Genomic DNA, 24,540 nt, shown 5'->3' with positions numbered 1-24,540 from the left:
GTTAACAGCCATATATTTTAACTTTTTCCATCCAACATGATTATTAGATCTCCATTTGTGGTGTTTTGATGTTACTATCTTTTTTTTTTTAAATTTTATTGACAGATTGTATTCTTTATCACTTTGTTAATATTGTTAGAGTTAATGAAAGAAACTTTCATCTTGTTATTGTTCAATTTAACTGAATACTTTTCATTCGTAGTATATTGCCGATATAATTATACTTCTTGCTTTCAATATAACTATTTTTATACCGATCGATTAAAAAAAGAATGTTTAATCAAATATCTTACGACTGGTTAAAATATTAAGTTACTCGAATATTTCGATGATAGATTCGTTCTACTATTATTATGTGTTTAAAAAGATGTTTTATATTTTATTACAATTGTGCCACTTCGACATAAATAATACAAAAAGGTATCTCATTTAATATTACCATCGGAAGTAACTTATTCATTTTTCGTTGTACTACACCTTTTTTTTCACCGGAAAGTTGAAAAGTATTATGACGAAGAGCTTTCTGAATCATTGTTGCTATTTTTAAATTGTCGAACATTTACGTGCTGCAACGTGAGATATTTTTTATTTTATGATATTTCAATAATAAAAAAATATAATAAGAGAAGTAAAGAAATTAGTAAAAGAAAAAAACAAAGGATAATATTGTATGATATAATATGGAATACTTATTCGAATACAAAACCTTATATGATTGAACTTTCCTTTGAATATTCTCTTCATTTCTCTACAACGCAAGTTTAATTAATTTCTTCGAATACTGAACTCAAGTAATGTACCACGAATAATGAGAAAATACTATCGTACCAGTGTATCTTTGGATAAAGAAGAAATCATGAGCTCACCTTTTCTTCTCCAGAAGGATAATACAAATGTTCTTAACCAGAAATGTCCTGGTGTTCCCTTGAAGTGGAAGAGAAAGGGTTCCAAATGGGATGCAAGTGTTCTTAACCAGTAATGTCCTGGCGTTCCCCTGAGGTGGAAGAAATAGGGTTCCAAATGGGATGCAGGGATAATGGTACAATTTAAACATAGAATCTCTACCCGTTATATTTTATCAATCCATTGCCGACAACCTAGAAAGGACAATTAAAGTTCGATCAATGTCGTTGAATCGTTCTCTTTCATTTTTCTTTTTCTGCGAGTGTCTTGAATCAAGACAGAGGCGATCGTCGTGAATTGAATTGGTTGAAGGGATCCGGGATCTTAAGAGAAAGTTAAGAACTCCTGCGCCAATGAACGCCGCAGAATACATCGGCTAAGGATTCTGCAACTTTATTCAGGTTCGTTGAGATCTCTCTTGAACGAACTCGTCTTCGGTGGTTCGCCAGATCACAAGGAAGGTCATTGAATATCGACGGATCGTTCTTTTTCTTTGGTATTTTTCGTTTGGCGATGAACGTCAAAGGGAAGTAAAGCCGTCAGGAAAACGTGCAGCGTCTTCCGTATTGATTTACGAATGAACTGAACGGTCCCTCTGTGAAAAAGAAACGCTTTCCTATAAGTTTATTGATCGGCTTTACTTTGGTTTGACACGATCGAATGAAACCGTTTCGTACACTTTTCCCTATGGTTTTAGCGTCGTCGCGAGGAAATTTCTTCTTTCTGAATGATTCTGATAGTTTGGAGACGGTTTACCACAGTTGCTTATTGCCATATACTCGTATTTGATAATTGATTATAAGAAAATTAGTAGGTATTGGCCTATGTATTCGATACGTATCATCTCTCATGCGTACGTTGTACCCTTGAGATGCAGGTCAATTTTGATGATAAAGTTATTAATCGACGATCAATTTCTTCTTTTATCTAATTATTCTTTTCACATTCGATGATCTTCTTACGTTTCATAATATATTTATATATTTATATTTATATATTTATATTTATATATATATATTTATATATTATATATACGTATATGTTCCGCTTGTACACGTAAATTTTTCTTTGATCGTGAACCATCTACAAACGAGCTGTATCTGTTTTATAATTAGGACGACGTAGTTGGTCTTTTATAATAATCAGACTTATATTACACGCATGCAACCACGCACGCACGAACACGCACGTGTAGACTTCGGTAATTTATTACGGAACTAAAAGATATTGTCATCGAGACCTTAACGAAGACAATTGCTACGGTGGTTCAGAGATATACTTCTATATTTCTTTCATTTTCTTCTCATATTCTATTTCTTTCGTCTCTCTTTCCCTTCTCCCTCCTTCAAGATTTCTATCGTTCCGGTTTATGAAAATTCGACAGAGCATAATACAGAGACACTAAAGAGGCGATATTTTATATTGTGGATTTTATTAAAATTCAGTTTCAACGGATTTGCGGATAAATGTTCGAAATAAAAGGACACAAAGATTCGTAAGAAGGCGGGCGAACGTTAAGCAACGTACGAAATTTTCTTTCCTTTTTTTGTCTTTTCATTCACCATGTGTTTGTATGTGTGTGTGTATACGTGTGTCGGTGTTTCGATTTACGCAAACGCCTATCTTAATTAAAAAAAAAAGAAAAAAAGGAACGAATCGAATGATACTCAATTACCGATAACGTGTCGATTTCCTTCCATTTTCATACAACAAACTTAATTTATAAAAACATTATATGAAGTTGTATACAGTGTGACGCTGAAGTACACAGAGATTTTCTATGGCAGATACACTATCGATGTTTCGAGATGTACACGCAGAACGCGTAAAATTGCGATCGAATTGTTTTCGAGTATTAAAGTCTTATCGTTTATTATCCTACTGATCTTATGTTTCTATTAAACTTGTTGCTTACTTCGAAAGAGATCAAGATAATATTTTTTTCGCTCTCTCTTTCTCTCGCACTTGTAGTGTATTTCGTTTATCCTCTAGAAGATTCAGGCAAAACTGTATCGAAGAATGTTCTCAAAGACTTATCGTTCCTTCGATTATTCATTTTCTTCATTTTTTTTTTAACGCATACAATATCGTTTCTCTTCTTTAGTTTAGCCTAGCTTCATAAATCGTGATCCGAGTTATTAAATAGTTACGATCGACTAGCTTCTGAGGTCTCTCTTATACTTCAATATTGCGTGAACGATGTGTTCGAAGTTGAATGGGATTTTTTTAAATCATAAAAGATGAAATGGAAAAGTTTCTCGGGGAAAGGCATCGTTCTGCAAATAATTTTTACGACGATGGATACGCAATGTGAAAGCAAGGAAGCGAATGAATGAATCGATCGAATCGAGAGTTCGTGTGTCCTGGCTTCTTTTATTATGCTTTCTTCCCTTAGTCCCCGTTCATCCTCTACGTTTCTTTATTCAATCGATAGCGGTGTCACGCGATACGCACGCGATCCTGTTCACGTGAATCGTTTACTTGGAATAAGAAAACTTCGTTATATATATATATATGTATTATATATTCAGAGTTTCTAACTAGTACGCAGATTTGTTTCGAACAGTTGTAAAATCGAAATTTATGAAACGTTTCAGCCCGAAGGTCTTGCTACGTCAAACAATATGGCAGTTTCTCGCTTGCCCTGGATTTTATCAAACATCTCCTGTTACATTTCTAGGTATAATACTTGTCGTTTGATCCCTGTTTTTAACCTTTCGTCCGCATTTAAGCTTTTCCATTTACGCGACTTTCTATTTCTTTCCTTCGTCTTTTCTTTTTTTTTCTCTCTCTTAATTGGGTTTTTATCTTTTCAGAACAATGGCAAGGATTTAGTTTTTCACGATATGTAACGTCGTTCTGTGCTGCTTAAAAATCATTGTCAAATGCAGACGAAATGTTGGTAAGTGTACAACAGTTTCTACTAGGAAGTCGAAAGTTAGTGATAAATCGTGTAAAAAAATCTGTCGAGGTTTTCTTTCTTTTTATCCTTCGCAATACTTTTCTTTTTATCCAAGGCTTATTTTAAAACGAAGAATAATTAAAAGTATATAGTATTTTGTACAGTTATTCGTGTAGCAGCACCTTAGGATGAGTTGGCATGGAATACTGAATTTTGGCAGTTGCGTTTCAAAATCAAAACGGAAATAGAAACGACGTCGATATGTTGGAAATACCGTATTGATACATTTTACATTCATTGTTTTAAACTCTATATTATTTACCTCGGCTGTTACACTTAGGAATATAACATTATATTCGATCTCGATCGTTCATAAAAATCTCGAGTAAATGTTTGAAAAATAACACAAATTATTCATAAACGATGAAATTTCTTCAATATTTGTCGTGGTAATAACATGTATATGTAGAAACGATATTAATCACAAAGAAGAACGCAAGAAGTACACACATGGAGTATCGATCTCGCGATTACAGGTTGCATGTACGAAACTACAAAAGGTAGGCTAGATTCGCGTCGGATAAAGTGGAATTGAAACGTCCTGAGAGGTGATTAATTACAAGAACGTAGAACGAGAATCGAACCGGAAGGGCCGGAGGTTGTTGAAAGGTATGTAAAGCCCCGCAAATTCGTTGCGACACTCGGTAACACCGTCAATCTCAAACTTTAATTCACCCACCGCCTTTTGATTAATTCGTGTCTGTTGCCGTAATATCTCATCGTCGTTCGTTCAACGAAAGCGGCGCAAAACTTTGTAGAAAACTGCCACGACGTAGAACTGTTGCTCACGACCATCAAACGGATCTATTGTAATTTTGTCAAGAGGATAAACCCGGTACGTAAACCTAACTTGACGCGATCCATGGATCCATATTGCTTTCGAGGAATATCATGACTAATTGATTTTCGTTCCTTTCTTCTTTTTTTTTTTTACCGAGAAACGATGTGTGCCGCCGGTTTCGAAAAGACTTCGATGGTAAAGTACGCCGTACAAACAATGAAATCTGTAAAACAGTTTATCGCTATATAAAAACTGACACGATCACAGATTTTTGTCTTTTTTTTTTGTTTTCAAATGTAGTTTAATAACGAATACCTCACGCTGAAAACAAGATTATGATAAACAAGGATAGAGCGTGTTACGAACGTCAACGATATAATTCTATATTTTATAATACGTACTTAAATTTATTGCACTTGATTCGTTCCTTGGAGGATTAACTAAGACAGTGCTTCTGTTCGATACGTATCTCGCGTGACTTTGCATCACGCGTTTCGTTCATCCGTCACGGAGAATTTGACTTTCCGGAACGTTGTCCTCTCGCGGGAGGAAAGAATTTGCGTTATTTAAAATTATTTTATACTTCTGCAGAAGGTGACAGACGCAACCAGAAGTTAGGGAATGGACAGGAAGAGAGATAAAAGAGAAAGAGAAAGAGAGAGAAATCGCGATTATTCGCGAGTATTTTTATAATTTCGGTCATGTGTTGGTGAACACATGGACACGATCTACCATGAAAATCTCGTATGTCGAAATGATTCAGCCGGCGGCAACCTCGGCGTTGAAACGGAAAAGAAAAAAATTATCATGAAGAAAAACATGATAAGACTTAACGATTGTTCGATCGCGGCTAATTGAACGTAGTAAAGAAGAAGAAGAAAAGAAAGAGCAAAAGGAAGAAGAAGAAGAAGAAGAAGAAGAGAAACAAAGATGACAATGATGATATATGGAAATAGAGATAACGAGACAAAGGATTAGGAAGGATGAACAAAGAGAGAAATAAAAGATCGCGTGGTACGACGATGTCTTCAGCTTTTAAAAGGGAAAGAAGGAAAGTGTGAATAGAGGGTTAAAATCGCAGAATAGTAGCCTATCTATCACAAACGGAAGTAACGGTATAATAATTATGGACATATCGAAGAGAAACGCTTATCGCGTTAAAACGACCTCTATCGCAATGGTGACAATTAGTACTAGCAATTCACAGAAATTTTTCTCGGCGGCCGACGTCTTGCGGCGCTGTATCGCAGCCATTTTGTCACCTGAAACGTTTAAAGTAACGCAATTAGTGAGAGCATTTGTTTAGAGAGTCGTATTACAATACATCTTCTCTTTAAGAATGAATCGAAATGAAATTTCATTGAAAAAGAAAATTAATTTTACTGCAGATAGCTTGCGCAAGAAAAGTTTCGCAACGAAAAGGGAAATTAATTATTTTGTTTTTACAGAGAAAAAATATTTTTATTGCTTTAAAAATTATACCTTCTGTGACAAAGACATAGATGGATGCCGGCTTGGTATTCGAGGCGCTGCACGTATAATTGCCCGTGTCCGATTCCACCGCATGGTGAATCGTCAGTCGACTTTGAGTCGAGCTGGAATCGGTTTGTACGGTTACGCTGCTGCCTCGCGTAGTATCGTAATTTATCATTCGATTATTGTGATACCAGAAAACATATTGCGGCGGTGTTGGACTCTGAAATGGTGAAAATAAATCTTTACTATAGAACGTTCATCAAAGCATTGTTTTCCCTTGTACGCATTTCTTGAATTTTTTGACGTTCAACGATATACGGTCGACGTACGAACATTTCCTGTCAAATATATTTTATGAACATGCTGATTTAACAATTTTTCGAATAAATGCGCGTATACGCAATTATAAATAGCGTCATTCGTTGTATAATTATTAGAATTTTCTTAATTTGTCGCTTTTGGCGCTCTGTATAGCCAGATATTTTTCTATATCGTTTCATAAGTTCAAATATAATAATTCGTAGTAATATTTACCTATGAAAATTATTTTTTCTTGGGGATTCTGCCGCACTCGACTGAGCCGTGTAGTACCGTTAGCGAAACTTTATGTCATAAACGATCAGGTATCACCATTAATAAGAATCATTGTACAATATTAAGTTTGATAAAAAAATAAATGAAATTTTACAAGTCGATTTTGCAAATTATAAGTTCCTTGACCGATTTGAAAGAATTGTCAGATTATAAAATTGTAAAGAAGAAACCTGTAATTCACAACTTGCGATTTACTTTACAACTTTAGCTTTTTCATTATAAAGATTGTTAGTCAAACGATCGTTAAATACTAAGAGTAACGTAATTACGTTGTTTAATAATAGTAGTTGCTGTATACTGACAATGTGCTATACGAGACAGCGTCGTGAAACGCATAAAATAGTTTCCATGAATATCTCTGAACTTTACAAAAAAATCTTACTAAAAAGATGATGACAAATCTCCAGCGAACTGTATTTTATATTCCTTCAGTTTTGCGACAATCGAAATGTCATTTTAATGCGTTCTGGAGCGTTTCGTATCGATTCCCGATACCGAGGACCAACAAAAATCTGGTCGTCACCTAGCGTAATTAAGTCTAGCCGAGATAATTGCCAAAACGATCGATGGATGCCGATGCAGCGACATGCAGTTTAGTATTACTTTTTTCCTGGACGCGAATGGGACACGTTTTTCGGCTTTCGTTCTTTGCTCGAAAAGAACAAAAAAGAAGAAACATCGCGTCGGCGTTGCGCGAAACATTTCCGATGCGCGTCTGGTGTCTGAACCGTGCGACATTTACCCCTGTGAAGTGCACGAAGTGAAATAGGACGTCGAAGCCAGCCACTTGTAGCGAATTTCGTGGAACGTGAGTAGACGTCCTTTCCAGTGACTCGATCCCGGCCGCAGCTCGCACGAGAAACGCAAATGGTTTCCCGATTCAACGATTTCGTCGAGACGTTTCAAATCGTTTCGAATTGTTTCGAACGTTCGTCGACCATGTTGACGATGTCTCGACATTATTTCTGCCGAGTTCACATGCACGAGATTATCTTAAGACGATATATAATGTACTTATGAATACCGTATCTTCTTATAGGGTGCTTCCCTCGGAAGCCATATTGCTCTCTAGTTAATACCATCAATTTCGCACGGAAGAATTTCTTAGATGCATTTGCTCGGTATCGCCATAGACACAGGGAAGCGAGCTAAGCTATGGTTAGATATAGTAGATGCGTATTCCGACAAATGAAACAAGAACGAACAAAGAATCATGTAACTGCTTCTATGAGAATCTACAGGATGTTTCAGTAATCGTAATACAATCGGCTGGAAGGTGATTATATGGGAAAAAATAAGTCCAAGACATAGAACAAGAATTTTTTTATAAGGCGTCTCGTTTTCGAGATCGAGTTTGGAAATTTGTTGAAGATTAATATACGCGTGTTATTGAATTACGATAATTGCAACGAAGGTTAATATTATTCGAACAAACTTCGTTCCTTTTGACGAGTAGAAGTTACATAATTATGTATATCCAATTTACATGACTAGTGTCACTGTCTATCACGCCACCGAGTTAAATAGCCTATTTTGAAATGTAGGTCGCTTATAAATTGTTTACAACCAAATTTGCTGAATTACAAGGCAAATTACTTAACTTGAGTCGAATATCCTGCCAACTATCATCCAAATACCTTCCAATAGTTCTGTTTCATTCTATCTGACTACGCTGAAGTATTTGTCACGACAGTTTGTCTACAGGTACCCATAGCAGTGTAGTCTTAAGATATCGACTCTGCCCTGTTTCCTTTTAGACTCATGATTTTAAGATTTAAGACGCATGATTTTCTGTCTTTCTGAGACCCGTTATACACACGCATGCATGCAGATGCGAGGGGGGTAAAAAACGGCGCACTTTATTTTCGTTTCCCGATAGTGTCGAGTTTGCAGCGGCTGCCGGCAATGCCGCTTTAATGCACTTCCACTCTTGTATTCGTGACTAAGCTGTGCCTATTTCACTAGAGGTTTTTCCGCTCTACGCCGGTATGAAGGTACATTCAATGTTCCCACGAACTGCAAGCTGTACGTTTCTATGTACCTTCGTTAAGCGGATGGACTGCACACGGCGTGGCTTTATTCATGGTCGTTCCCTATATCAGCGACACGATTATTTTCACGTATCAATGGTACCTGATATAACATTTTCCCGACAGACGTGTATTTTATTACATACGATAAAATTCGTGTTTCCATTACAGTGACGTTGGAAGGCCGGTACGATGAAAGAAATGCGCAGATGGCTGGTACCAGGTATTTGTACGAAAAGTTGAATAAAACCGCATTAATCATTTCAAGACGTTGAAAAATGGAAATATTTATAGCGATGGAATGAATAAAACGCGATTAAAATGGGTTCTCACCTTTTCTATTATGCATACGAGGTTTATAATGGATCCTACGTCCACGTGATGTTCACCGCTTCCTAATATAAATGCTTCTGGTATAACTATGTTTAGATTGACAAAGTGTGATAGTATCCCTGTACTCCTCGCGACCTGTAAAGAGAAATAAACAACGCTATATTACAATCAATGCGATACAAAAGGTATACGTGTACATAAAGAATATTTTTGGGTATGTATATCGATATTCGTTTTCATATAAGACTCTCGAATCTATAGTACAATAGCCTGCATTAAGTGTTTCGCACTTTACGTTTATAAAAGGCACATTCATTTCAGTCTAGTAATTTGTTCCTAACGATCTAAGGCTGACCTAAGTTATTTTGTATCATTTTTTAGTAATTTCCGTTGAGCATAATGAAGGAGGAAAGGATAGAAAAAGAAGAGAAGAGAAAGAGAAGGAGAAGCGTTTAAAATTTGAAATGACTTGTTTAAAACAAAATTGTTCTCGAGAAACTAATCGACGTAGACTTTTGTCTAGCTCTAGTACCATTCTACTTAAAATAGTTTATATCTTGTATATTTACTCTCTGTAAATATTTGAACACTTGACAACATTCAATCAAATATCAGTTACATTTGAAAGAATGTTTCTCTACTGTTGATTGTTTAGCTCTTGTCATAGCTCCTTGTCTTGTCTTGGAATTAAGTACTGTTCTACTAAAGTTACAGCGAAATAAGGAACATTACTCAAATTTAATGTTTATTTGCGATGAATAGCTGACACTTCATAAAATCTATATAAACTTGGAGAATGTGGCTGGAGACACGTATTTCGATCGCTCTAACACCCACATTTAAAGTCACTCAACTTGGGTGTCTCGACGGGATTAATTTTATATTAGACTTAAATTATATTGCATTTTTATCTATACTAATTAATATGATATCTACTAACTTATATGAGTGTCTGAGATACGATCAGAGAGCAAAACTACATTAAAGAGTTTCACTTCAAGTAGGTACATTTTATGTATTTGCAAGTATATCATGCACGAACTTCTGCATAAATTTATTAGGCACTCCGTGTACTTCCTTAACTCAACTAATTTGATTGAACGAATTTTTAATTCAGGAAGAGTGTTCCACGAAAGTATTTGAACACCAATCACAGAAAACTTATGAATACATTGTGTTTTATACAAAACTTTTTGAAATTTTATTAGTACTGCAACGAGATGCGATTATCAATATAAAATTTAAAATAAAAATGTATACAGAAGTTACTTATACTTCATAGAAGACATATACTTTGTAAAAGATTAGTATATGAGACGAACAATTTTTTGAATGTGTTGTTAATGCTAAAGATGGTCCCACTAAATAGTTTATTAACATACTGAATAATTGATTGACTTCAAATACTTTTCACATCCCTGTGAAATATATATGTACGTATTTTCTTTAAATATATTATAGATTTTATATATATCTTCAGGTTCGTTTCAAATTTTACCAATAAAACCATGGCAGCATCGTGTTACAGTGCTAATGAAATTTCAAATCGTTCCCTGTAACATACATAATATATTCATATAGAGCAACGTGAATACGTCCCTGTTATTTGAACAAAATAATAAATGAACAGTAAAATTGTGGATATAATTCAATTTCGCAAAGAATAGAATCGAGTTAGTCTGGCTATCATAAAGTAAAAAAATAACAGGTTCATTTAAACATCTCATTTATCTGCTCTAGTGAATTTGCTTTCTCGAGGTCTCATTAAAATCGATTCGTTTCAAGGGGCACGATTACGTTGCAACAGCAACTAGAGAAGCTGCAACGTCGGTGAATCTGCTATAGAGTCTTTCGTTGAGGTATATAATTCGCCAGGTACCAGATAATGCGTATCGCGTTAATAATTGAATGGAAATCTCGAATAAAGATCTAAAGCACAGTTTGAGAAGAAATGCTGTTTAAGTTGCACTGCATCATCCAACCACCTAATGTACTTTTTGTGTTCGACATTGTCTTCTGTCGAAATATCTACAAGCTGTGTGCATTAAAACGATCGATTGTAGAACCATACTCTACAGTAAAACTTTGTTTATATGAACTTCCATCTACAGCAGCCACATTTACGTACCAGTTAATTAGGCGCAAATACACTACATGCCCTACTATCTAATAGTGTTTTCATATGATTACAAAAACTCGATACTATGAAAATGATATGTAGAACCTAATAAAAAGACACTACATCGCAAATTAAGGATATTCGCAAGTGGGAACTTACTTTTCGTAATCATTGAATTCGATTGAAATTTTAGTCATAACCCGATTGAATGAATTTTTACTGGTTGAATCTACTTATCTGAACGTAAGTTATTATATGAAAAATTATAGATGATACACACAATGAATGAGATCCTATTACATGAACTGTTTGTCTCCTGACAAGTTTCTATAAATCTGAGTAATTCTATCGTACTGTTAATTCAACTTTTAGCAAAACGTGCTATACATTCATACTCGAGGTTTCCATACAATTCAAGATAGCCGATTAAATCAATTTCACCCCAAAATTAGAGGATGATTAGTCTAATAACTACCTGACACTCGTAGGTCCCATTGTCTCTGTCCTGAACATACTTGATCTGAAGAGTCCAGTCGTCCGAGCCTTCGGGATGCAAAACTTGAAACCGCTCGTCGTTCGTATACGTGAACGTGGAGCTGGTCAGGACGTGGAAGTCACGTCGTCGTATCCAGGATATCTGTGGAACAGGTGCGCGATCGTCGGTCAATTTTCTTGCTCTATGGCGTACCAATGACAAAGTACAGTTCATGTTCTTCAGGGTTAAAGACGACGATAACAGCTGCAGAGTCACTCACCTCAGCGTCGGATACCGTTCTATCTGCCAAATTTCGAACTTTGCAATGCAAAAACGCGGTTCCACCCAACTGCACCGTGACGTTCGAGACGGTGTTGTTATCGTTCGCATCATTTACTCTTTGCAGATCGTCCAGGTTACTGAACCACAACGCCTTCCAGTCTGCCGGTATGCTGTAAGGAACGCGTCGATCTGAAACATTTTGCAAAAATTTTGTCAATGCTTCGCAGTTCTCCGGAACGATTTCTTGAAGAAAAAAAATGTGCTTCTAGTTGCTCGATGATCGAATTTTATCGGAGCATACAGTGATTCGCGAAAAGTTTTGAAATTTCATTATTAGTATTGTATATAGTATTGTATCCTAATTGTTATACCGGGGATTTTTATGTAAATTTATATCTTTACGGATAGAATTAAGAAATAGAACTACATAAGAATAAGAATCAAGAAATGAGAATAATAAGAATCTTCACTAAGAACAGAATTAAGAAATGGAAATATTAGGTTGTCCGAAATGTTTCTTTCGTTTTATAAGGAAATAATAGGCGCACAATGTTTTTTGTTTTATATTAGTTTATTGAATCATGCACGAATATAATAATAGAAACAGAACGAAATGGATCACACATAATTCAATAAAATAATATAAAACAGAAATTGTTGTTCATCTATTATCACCTCATGAAACTTTTCAGACAACCTAATATAATAGAACTTAAATAGAGGCTCGTTTTATTATTAAAAATTATAACAACGAGTCTCTATATTCTCTAGTCTGCATATTTTACATATTTTGTATATTAAAAAATTAATATGCAGCTTGAACAGTAGTCTTAAGCATATAATTAATGCTGAAGGTAGTAAAAAATATTGTGGTCTACTAGCATAATGAACGTATGTGTAATATAATAATTGTACAATAAAACGTAACAACATAACATAATAGCGTAACATAATAATTGACTATTCAAATGTTTCGGTGATTACTATGAAGAATTGTATATGCATCCAGACTTTACGTTTATCTTGACAACGCTTGGTAGTATTATATGAGGAGAATTGTTCGAGAGTTTACGTAGTGCGAGGAACGTGTTGTGTTTAGAAAAGCGAACGCCAAAGGAAAAAGCTTTTGGGGATCGTAGAGCGGAAATGAATAGATGGATCAGATTGTCAACGTGAGATTTCAAGCCGAATATCTCGCGTGTTGTTCTGTAACGCTTTGTACCTAGGGATGCTAGGTACTTTAGTTAAGGCTAAACTAAATAATTTCCTTTCTAAATAATTAGAAAGCACCTAACTCTTGGTAAATAAACTACGAAATTCCATTCTTGAACTTGTCTGCTTCGAATTTTGATTTGTATTTAAAAAATGTCTAATATTTGACTTGATCCCAGAACAGCAAAAGTTTGATCATTTCCGACATATTTTCTAAACTATATGTACGTATTATTACTCTGTGAAATTATATAATCAACGTTATTAAAAAAAAATAAAATTAGACTAACACCCTATCACATTTAATATAATAAAATTATATCACAATTATATCATAATTTTAAAAATTCCTTTCTTTTTACTTTATAAAATGAAACGATTTCAATCCTCTGCCAGACGAGGATTAACAAATGAATGTATAATGCAGTAGAGACGTTGATGAGTAGCCAGAGAAAGGAAAAGGAAATTCAGAAATTCAGGCTGAAAAAGTATAAAGCACTTTCAACTTAATCATAAATCACCAAATTTGCCCACAGAAAGTGCAAAAAGACATCTATCCACAGAAGGTTGCTAAAAGACTGTTCGTCATTAATTCGTCGAATACTATAAATATTTGACTCAAAATGCTAAAGACACGACCGCTAAGAAATACAAACTCAATACCTTTTATATACCATGATTCGAAACATAATTTCGCTTCAGTGATACAACATCATTTCTGCGCGATCTTAATATTAATTAATTAATTATGTTTGTCTGAGTTAAATATAAGCAGTTCGCGGAAAGAAGCGCATTCGAGGAAGAAGTTTAACAGTTAAAGAGGCGGCGTAGAGATATGGATAGGCGACGGAGACAAGCATCGGGTAATTCGAAAGTAACTGTGGTGCTTTGGCAAAGGGAATAGCGGAGAATAAGGAAACCCGATGAAGCGAAGTTGGTGTTGGTGAATATAGAAATCCGTAAATGGAAAGGGAGAAAATTGAGGAACGGAAGAGCAGGCGAAAGCAGAGAGGAGAAGAGGACGAGGATGGAAGAAGAAGGTGATGGAAGGGTCTAGGCGAAAGACAAGCACTTGAGACTGAACTTTGTGAGCTTTTGAATGCAGGGCATAAGCTACCTGCCTTTTGTTTCCATGAGACAATGCGAAACCTTATACAACGAGACAAGAAGCCGAGTCTACGAGGGAAAGGTGCTCCTACTTTGCTCCGACCAGTTAGTTGGGCAGGATTGTATTCTTTTCTTTCTTCTTTAAGAATTCCCAATTCATAGCCACTTTTGAGTAGGGAGCAAGTGCACGCTAGAGAGCATTTTTCGTGGGGTTAGCGTGTTTTCCGCTATATTTCCTCTCTTCTCTCCCTTATTTTCGCGTTACCTTCTCCTTCTTTCTGTTTCTCTTTTCCCAGAAGATCTGATGTCTCCTTTTGTCGCGCGAGGACATTTATTTATTGCACACCGGGGATATAAGCTTTATCTAATGCATACTTAATAGTATTAAAGTCCGCTCCACGTACTTGGCTCCTTGCAGGAACGGATTTTGAATGCAGACTCGTACAGATTAGGATGTATGGAGGTGCTCGAGGAATCGAGGAGGAACTCCGCTTCTGGGATTTGATGGGAAGCATAATTCCTGGCAATGAAGTTTCGATAAATGTTTTATCCAACAGTCGGACAATTATACGGGTTAATACGTTTTCCACCTAGTTAATACCTCTTCCACTCCTTGTTTCCTGCCTCCGCATTTCCGTAAAATACATTTTCTGTCGTTCAGGGTAAATGTTTTCTTCAGAATAATTATGACCGAGATAAATCGTCAGTGCAGGCAAGGACATAGCAATGTCGTAAACTAAAGTATCGAGTAGAGATAGTAGCTATTATTTTAGGGGGCGCCTAAATGCATTCTGTTTTAGGATTTCGCGCGATAAAAAGAAATAAGTTATAGCTAACGGTATTTCATTTATAAATTGAAATCCATAACCGTTAATTACTGCTTTAACAAACTGGACTCGATTTATAATTATTTGTAGAAATGATAAAGTAGTTGGAAAAACTGTCTCAAGCTTGTTTAGAGTTTGAAAGAATATTTTAAATCACGCAAAGTGAAATGTTTATATTGATAAAAAGTTTTGAAACTATGTACGTGAATTGAACTTGACTAAAGACTCGTTCAGATTAGTTAAATCTCTTGGATTGAAGTCGTTTGAGTCAAATGGATATTTAATGGAAAATGATATCCAAAGGAAGTGGTTGTGTACGTGTACCAAATGTTAATTCTGATATTAACTACAATTACGACCATATTAAAAATACATACATACAATCTAGCCAAACACAAAGTTCAGGAAAAGATTGTTTTGAGCCAATATGTAGCAAACAAAAACACAGGGATAAAAGGTTTACAAGTTATCTGAATCAATCTGAATTAAACTCAATTAGAACAAAGAAGCCTGAAACGATATTTCAAGTCAAGTAAACGACAGTCACGCTGGTAAATAGGTTTCTTGAATACAGGTAGCTCCACTAATCTGAACGATGCGATGTTCCCCCATATTTCTGTCAATTCCTTTGTCTCGACGGCCGAAACACGATGGCTTTCACTACTGACAGACTTTACGATCTCGCTATATCATGGCCCGTGCCGTATCTCACGAATCAACCGATCATTAATTAAATCGCCTAACTAGATTGTACTCGAACCTCGGAGCATTTGCTGGAATTAAACTAGGAAAGCCAGAATTGCATCGGGGTAAAACGGATGCCAAGAAGTACAAAAGATCCTTATATCCAGGCTGGGAAATACAAGAGAAAGGAGGGAAGAAACGAGAGAGCCAGGAAAGGTTAAATGCTCCGAGAAAATTATTTACCTTTATCGAGCGACCTGGCCAGAAGAATTGTCGGCAGGATCAAAAAGACCATGTACCACGATAGCCGGTCCCGCATCCTTGCGAGGTTTCGAATCCTCCTGGAAAAAGGCAAAAAAGAAGACGAATAAGCTTGGTTTCTCGGTTATAAAGCAGGAATTCGTATGCGTCCGTCCCATCTTCAATGGCCTCTTTGTTTTTCTGATTTTTCCGGGACAGTGCGCGTTCGTACCTAAATCGTCTTTTAAAGGAAAGCACCAAAGTTGTAGATCCGCGTATTCTCCTCTCCTCCCCTCCACCCTACCACCCCCTTTTTATGCTCTGTTTTCACGTGTTTCGTATGCATTTGAAACGCGAAACAACTTATGTCTGATTTATAACAAATTGCCTTCGTTTCGTATGGCATCCATGAAAAGGTCGTGGAGAAGCGATCCAAAGCTGGGTGCCGCGCGCCGCTTTTCAACGATTTGCATATTAAAAGACCGCGGATCCTTTTGATATGGCGAATTTTAATTCTGCTCGGCATCCTTAGTCTTGTTTTCCCTTTCCAACTTCTCTTACCGTCTCCATAATGTTTTTTTTTTTTTTTAATTTGCGTTCGAATAAAATCAAACGGAGAAAAAAGAAAAGGAAAGGGAAGTATGCAATTTCAAAGATGATTAAAGAATACTTTTTTAGACTTCAACATTTGTCTGCGGGTGATTTGGTTATTGTTGTTACGACGATCGAATATGTTATTTTAGTGATAAAGAGAAGAGATATACAGAAAGAAATTTTTTAATTATCATATAATTTTATTGTATTAAATGTAGTTATATATATATGTAAAGTGTACACCAGAAACGCAGGATAAGTTTATTTCATATATTCAATAATATTGGTATTTCATATTATTGAATTTTAAAAATTCGCCAAACATTTTTTTCGTTACTTTTTTCTTCTATCTATTTAACACAATAATTTACTTTATTTATGTTTTATAATGATTAGATTGCAAATTTATAGTTCTATAAACACTGCTACTAAAGACATAGAACCTTAGCAAATTTGTTTCACTAATTAAATATGTATTATAACAATTACTCTACATTGAATATTTTATATATTTTTACAAATTATGCGCACTATGTGCCTCGTTGCATCTTTAAACTCTTCATTTATTCAACATTTACACGTTATTACATATTATTACATATCAATTTACTGTTTCACACGGTCTTTGATGGTTAAAACAAAACATATTCTTATGGCAATGTCGTAAATAATTTACAATAATTGTTTATAAACAGAATATTTCTTTGTAAAATATCTTGATCTCGGTTTGTTTACATTTTGCATGTTCGTCGATGTATATCCGGCAAATTAAACACTTCGCGGAGATATACAAGCAATTCCAATTCTCGTGTTCTGCACATTTTCAATTATTCCGTCATAACGTTTATCAAGTTCGCGATACACTCGGAATTCCACGAATCTCGATTGACCCGTATGTTCCATCGTTTTTCCCTTAATTTTGCTCCTATTAAGAACGTATCAAAGTCATTTCCTGTTCAAACGTTAACGAAGAGATTAATTCTTCGATGGTTACGCTGCTATGTTGGATAACACGTCATTATTTGTCAATGCACGTGCTGATTAAACTGTCCACGTGGCGGAAATAGAAACATACACTTATTTCTTGCGGTCGATCGCCGGCAGTCGCGTTAATTGGCCTGTTAAAGCTCCGTTCGTCTGGCTGCACAGAACAAGAATCGTTTTACGGCTAATAAAACGGGACGAATGCAGATAGTTGTGATAAATCGGGCAAACGGGGTGCCTTTATCGCGAGAGGATCGTTCGCGTTAATGTCTAACGGCGCGTTTTCCATCCTTCTTTCACATCCTACCCGCTCTTCCCTGTCCTCTGCTTTTCATCCCATCTAAGCGCTGCGTTCCACGATCCGGATTACACCATAAAAATCTATTGTTCGAATTTTTGCGTAGTGCCATCGTAATTTCATATGATACGGGATGTAAAGTTCAGCTACGGCAAAGAGTGTATCGGAAAAACCAACAAAAAAAAAAAAAAGAAAAAAAATGGAAATAAAAAAAAAAGGAGAGAAAGGAAAGGGAAAGGAGTTAGAGTTGAAATAAAGGTAAAACGTTTTAAAAGCGCTAAAATTGTTCGACGTTTATTTTTATTTGCCATGCACGTACACGGTATAAAACGGCGAAATATTTTCACAAGGAAATGTTTATTACACGCATATCCGCGAATATTGATTTCGCCGCAGTAAAAACGGCAGAATTCGGGTTCTCAGCGAAGCGAAATTAAAAATGGGACAGGAGGTAGAGGAATTAGCTGCGATCGTTTCCGCAAATATTGGTCGAAAGGAAATGCTCTTCACGCGGTTAAACGTGCGATACCCTATGATTTACCGTTCAACGATGGTAAAATTGTTATTAGAGCAGGCACCGGCTATGGTAGGGACCAAAAATAAAGAACGCGGAGAGTAGCCATTACAGATAAACCGAATTTGCATTTATCCGGCATCGCCGTCGTTTCATTTAACGCGGTTATCTAATAATTTCCGCGCACGCGTCCGCCACCATCGCCATTTAATATGCATCAAGACACATACTCGCGTCCCGTAATTACATAAAAAATGCAATCGGCCACGGTTCCACGCTGCGGAAGTTACTCAGGGTAATTCGTTACAGCCTGGCATCGACGAAAAACGAAAAGGTAAACGCGAATCCGCGGAAAAAGTAAAACTGATATCGAACATTAATACCGTAAGGTTGTACTCAATTTTCATTACGTATATACGTATAAGTACACATATATATGTATAAGAACGTTTGAGTAATTTCGTGGAAACGAAAGGTAGCTGAAAATTCAGCGGTATCATTCGTAATCGTACGCGATGTTTTCAAAACGATTGCTGCTTGAAAACGTAGTAAACAATGGTAACACGGACCAGTTAACATGGAACTTTAGTTGTATTAAGTAGACGTGGACCATTAAAAAGGCGGAAAGTCGATAGGTTATAAACGCGTCCCTCCGTTTTACAATTCTGTCGCGCGTTTAGAGCCGCAGGGTTGATTTCCTATATCTACATTCGAAGAGGGCACGGGATACTCCGAGCTGGATTCTCTTCTCCGTTGGCAATCGTTATCCGAGATTTATTGTTTCCCGACGATGGCTGGGTCACGGAATCGGGTTCATTCTCCGCTTTGCCCTTCTCCGAGGGTTTCCATTCAAGCGGCGCTGCTTTGCATAAATTTCCGTGCAGATGCGACGCGATATCAGATCGACGTTGTGATAGAAATAGCATACATACATATACATACATATATATATATATATATATATATATATATATATATATATATTTATACACGTATGTATATACATATACATATAGATAGAGATAGAATATAGACACATGCATATACACACGTGACAAGCTACATACGTAACGCGTATGCGTAGGTATTATTGATTCGTTGCCAATATAATGTGCTCTGATACAGGTCAAGCTAACCAGTACATATACACCGGTGCTATAAGCTAAGTAGCTGGTCCACCTTTGCCACGGCGATCGTTCTAGATGGCAATTGGCTAGTTACAATAGCTTAGGACCCGGCACACGGCCCGTATAAGCGGTAAATGCACCGCTGATGAAACAGTTGTATGGCACGTACGTACACGCCTTGGTACGCCCGGTTAATGGAAACCTTTCCTTTGCCACATCGATCGATAAATGGGTCTGCAGAGTGCAGTTGTAAAGAGTTAGCATGCCGCTCGCATGTGGCGTCTGCCAATGCTTCTTACGTATGCATGGAATCGGGCTAAGATTAGGGGGCTCGAGCCAGACCAGGCGAAAACCCCTGGCAGAATTAAAGTGCGACCAGTGTTTATTGCAACAGACTTCGCTGCCGCCTGATATGCAGCAAGAATACGGAACCGGCCGGAATTAGCCGCCGTTCTGATCCTTCCTGCCCGGAAATGTTGCATTAACCCCCCAGCCAGCGTGAAACCGATCGTTTTCGTGTTCTCCGGTTCCACTGTGAAGAACGGAAAGTTATATACCGAAATTAGCTGCGTGCGAGGGTATCAAGGGAGAACACGAACAGGCAATTGCTCTTTGTAGGGTAATTAGGTCGAGAAGAACCGTCAGCAGAGATGGACCACGTCTCTTTCGTGCTGTAATTTAGTAGCTGGTGATATTCAACGAGTGGCAGGTTGTGTGTTGTGTGACGAGTAGATTGAGGAGTTTTGTGCATTTATGCGAAATTTCAAGATACGAAAGTGCACCGAATAGATATAACACACGAATATAACGAATACATGTGTTAAAAGAAATAGATAAACTATCAAATACGATATTCAGTTTGAGTATAAGTTTCAGACGTTTTTAAAAACAAGGACTATTTCTCCTCAATTATCCTACATTTTCGATCGTCATAAATATCTGTATCTCCTAGTTAGAATTCAAAGCATTCACATTAATTCATTTGTTCTTAAACATCATCTTCCTAACTTATTTATTTTATTTCACGTTAGAAATTCTCTTAAACATAATGGATAATATAATATCATAACTTAAGCGACGGATATCAGTATCGATGCTTTTTAAATCGAATCTTCGATCGTCACGTAACAAGTGTGGTCCGTAATAAAACTGAAAAATCCTAGCGTTTTATTACCATCGTGTTTCAGGGTGAAGTGCAACGACTTTAGAATGGAACAGAAATTGTAACTAACTGCTCCTTCAGGATACACTTTGCAGTGTAAATGCATTCGTCTAAATCTTTGCGTCTTAAAGCATCCCTAGCTCGCGTACGCGAGAAAGATAGAACGGAGAGTTGAACACAGGTAAAGCCGTGATATCGGTGGAACAGCGGTTGTATCGCGCGTGACTTTGCATGTTAAGTGCCATTGCAGATGTATGTGCACGTATTCCGCGTTCACGTGTACGTCTCGTTGTTCGAATGCACGCGTACGAAACGGAAGCAGGTCGCCAGAATACATCCTTTACTTGTGAGATCAGAAACAGGTTGTCAATCTATTCGTAGAAAAGATTCAAGTTAAATAGAGATGGTTCGTTATTTCTACTATCATAATGTTTTATTCTTCTTTTTATTCATCCCTCAACATTTTATTCTTTCTTGTTTCACGTGGTGTTTCGCAGTTGTTCATTCGGACAAGACAGGGTTTTAGAGCACGTACGAACGCTCGCCCAAGGGCAATTGCCCACTTTGTTTGCCGGGCCGAGTAGCTGCGCAAACTTATACAACAATTTCGTTCTTAGTACCCTCAATTAACTTGAGAGCAATTAGCATTCGCTTCAACTCGAACCACTGCGAAATGCCTCGTCCACGGTACTTTTCGCGTGTCGTCCTGTTTTGAACTTCAATTACACGTTCGACTAGTTGCAATCGGTTGTCTCATTTAAGGCACCCGTATACGGTCCATGATATTGCCAATATTGCGAAGTATCGACGATATTACTGATCGTGTATGTGGTCGATATCGAAGGATTGAAATTATTGACGATTTGGATATTTTGCGATCGAAACGTCGATACTGATAAGTGGTGAAGATATTGGCGATGATTAATTTTTAATCAATATTCACGGTGTTGACTCAAAGAACATTCCGGTTTCGTGTCACGATGAACGCTCATCGCTCTAATTCATCGGTGGAATATGGGCACGAGCAAAATGAATCAAGATGGAGCATCACGCTTCAACTTTGAAATTTTTATCAATGTACCACAGGATTACCGCTAATTTTTCTCCAATCGATAGAAAGGCACGTACATTCGTAACTCAGTTTCTTTTTAAGGAAAGAATTTTAGAAGCTGTCGAAACGTGTTCCGATTCATTCTAAAGTGATTGGAATAAATAATTCCATCATTCGGAGCAATCTCTATCAATAAATTCGTATATGCGAATATTGCTCTCGACTTTTAGACCATTGCTTTATCCATTGTTTGTGTTTTATATAATATTTTGTAGAAAAAGGATTATTATGACTAAGCACGGTCTTTTTCTAGCTTGCAAATTGCTCAAAATACCGCACGAGATACGCGATAAATAAAACGTATTTCCAAATGCAGTATAGTGCATTATATACCGCGCAGCATCTTGGCAGTAATAATTGTCAATGATATAGACCACGTGCAGGTCCCTTTACGAAAATTGCCACAAGCTTGTTCGACAACGACAAACTTCTTTCGATCGCGTACTTTTCTTCGTTTCTCAAATTTATGTTATTTTTATACCTAAGCCAACTTTATTCTCGAAGAGTTTACGACTACTTAAGACTTCTAAAAGTACCAATTCGTCACTAATTCCACTTAAATTCTTTGAAAATCTACTCGAACGCAGAACAGATCTTACGTGCGCAACATAGTATCTCGAGGGAGAAAGATCGAGTAGATTCTTTCTAGGATTAAACATAGACGCGATATCAGGGTAGAACGTTTTAGTACGAGGTTTTGCATGACCTAACCGTTGTAGAACGTTCTATACGGGCCACCGAGATCGAAATGATCAGGGTCTGGCTGGATGGTAGTCATTAACGAGGACTGGTGCTACGATGTCGGTGGTTCGCGTCACGATTATCCAGCGCATGATAATATCTCTATTTCATCGAGAACGTGACTCGTCGTACGTGATCCCGCAGACGTACGGTACGAATATCGATAACCCTTCCGTGGTTTCGATTCGTCAAAGTCTATTTTTCTACTTTTCCAAGGGAGCAGAAAATTTTACGAGCTGACGCGTGATATCCTCCTCTCGCGCGGTCTCGCAATGCTTGTTTCTGCGTTTTCGCGGCAGATCTTCTTTGTCTAGCTCGTCATAAACGAACTGAGAGAACGTTTCGTCGAAAACGGTAGTCCGGTAGCCGTGAGTCTCATTATTTTTAATTGAGGCGAAACTAACAATTTTCAGGAGAGGGAGGACGGATATGCGCGAACGACTTTATTCCAGCACAATGACTCGCCGTGGAATGTCGCCGCCACGTTAATTATCTGCTTCGACGCGATGCAACATTTCCTGTTTTGCGGTTACGAGAAAGGAGCGGGTTGTGCTACCGCTAATAATTTCGTGGCGAACGATATTGGATGATTGTCGCGGCTACAAGCTGTCACGGAGATATAAGTCGGCAACACGTAGTGGCGTATGTGATTTATTGGCTCTCACGAAAAGTTTTTGCTTACCTTCCTACTTATACTTGTTATACTTGAATATATTCTCAATTATAATGAGATACGTTGTATACAAGAATCTTCTGTGAACCCGTTACATTTGGAATAATAGCTTGATACGAAAAACAAACGCACTCAGTTTACAAAATGTTTATATATATGAATTTTCTATCATCTATGGCTGTATGTAAGTTAACTGAAATGTATTTAAAAAATACTAATAAAAGAAAAAAGATTTTGAATTTGTATTTTATATGTTAAATAAGAGACAGTTAGATTAAAGACACGATACAAGAGGGAAGATAAACTTCTGATTCGCAATATTCACATACATATCTCTACAAATTAGTCGATTCCAATGATATGATTGATTACATAACATCTGAAAAGCCATATTCAGCCAGAGTTAGCTTTATTGTTCAAGTTATATGTCTATCAGGATGATGGCTATTCAGATATTGTTCACTGTACAAACGAGCTGCGGCGAATGCGTTGCGATCGCATACTCCCGCTACAAGGAATATGTTCGTGTATTCTCAATTGGTACATTGTTCATGATAATTAGGGAATTACATTCGTAGATAATTTTGCAGAGAGGAACAAATGCCAGGAACGACGTCAAAGTCTTAATGTAAGATCTTTATAGAAAATAAATATGCAGATGTTATGCAAATTTATACGTTCATGAACTAAAGGAATAAAATTTAAATAGAAAAAAAATCGTTTCACTCAGTAAATATTATAACAAATGCTTTATATATTTTCGCATATTATATACATTAAAATATATATCCTTTATAATTTCCCTTATTCTTTCTTCCAATTAAATAAAACAATAGTTTCCATGTTCAACTGACTGACAGGATATTGAATTTTAAGATTGACTTACGTAACTTGTCAGCCATTTTCACCTGTAGCTTTCGCATTGAAAATAACAAATATAAAAAGGAGAAGATAACTTGTAAAATGTTAAACGATCTATTAACATTTAATTTTGCACGGGCATGAATCCAATTCTTCTTCCACTGCCGCGTTTCCTCGAAACCTTCAATTCGAAACGGTTAACTATCTTGCGCGCCGGATGGTAATTATTAACGAATACACGACCAGTAACAGGATAATTTGTTGCCTTCACTGAAAGCTCGATGGAATCGAGCGGATGATTGAGCGCGCTCCGCACGAACCTCCGTATCGCGAGATCTTCCGCTTTGGAAACGCTTTGTTACACGAACGTTGTTACGCGATATCTTGACCAACATCCTACGCGTTGCTGGCGTTAGAATGAACCAAACAACGCGATATCGTGCGGGCTTT

The 24,540-nt window shown here is 36.8% G+C and overlaps 1 protein-coding gene across 6 annotated transcripts in view; it reads right to left on the bottom strand.

Moving 5' to 3' along the window:
• Window positions 1-2,967: 2,967 nt before the first annotated feature.
• Window positions 2,968-24,540, bottom strand: part of LOC117215733 (hemicentin-1) — a 110,257-nt gene continuing 88,684 nt past the window's right edge. For 5 of the 6 annotated variants that reach the window (XM_033462163.1, XM_033462166.1, XM_033462165.1 and 2 more), the window contains 6 exons: window positions 16,029-16,126; window positions 11,954-12,144; window positions 11,674-11,835; window positions 9,080-9,214; window positions 6,129-6,342; window positions 2,968-5,908 (listed from right to left, as the gene is read on the bottom strand). In XM_033462163.1, coding sequence (XP_033318054.1) covers window positions 5,796-5,908; window positions 6,129-6,342; window positions 9,080-9,214; window positions 11,674-11,835; window positions 11,954-12,144; window positions 16,029-16,104 — 891 coding nt within the window. In that variant the 5' untranslated portion in view covers window positions 16,105-16,126 and the 3' untranslated portion in view covers window positions 2,968-5,795. The remainder of the gene's footprint in view (window positions 5,909-6,128; window positions 6,343-9,079; window positions 9,215-11,673; window positions 11,836-11,953; window positions 12,145-16,028; window positions 16,127-24,540) is intronic. The other variant, XR_004489199.1, reaches the window with a different exon arrangement.

The sequence above is a fragment of the Bombus bifarius genome, unplaced genomic scaffold, assembly GCF_011952205.1.
Source record: "Bombus bifarius isolate JDL3187 unplaced genomic scaffold, Bbif_JDL3187 scf7180000009790, whole genome shotgun sequence".
In the NCBI taxonomy this organism is placed as follows: Eukaryota; Metazoa; Arthropoda; class Insecta; order Hymenoptera; family Apidae; genus Bombus; species Bombus bifarius.
This window is presented reverse-complemented; position numbering and strand designations above follow the sequence as displayed.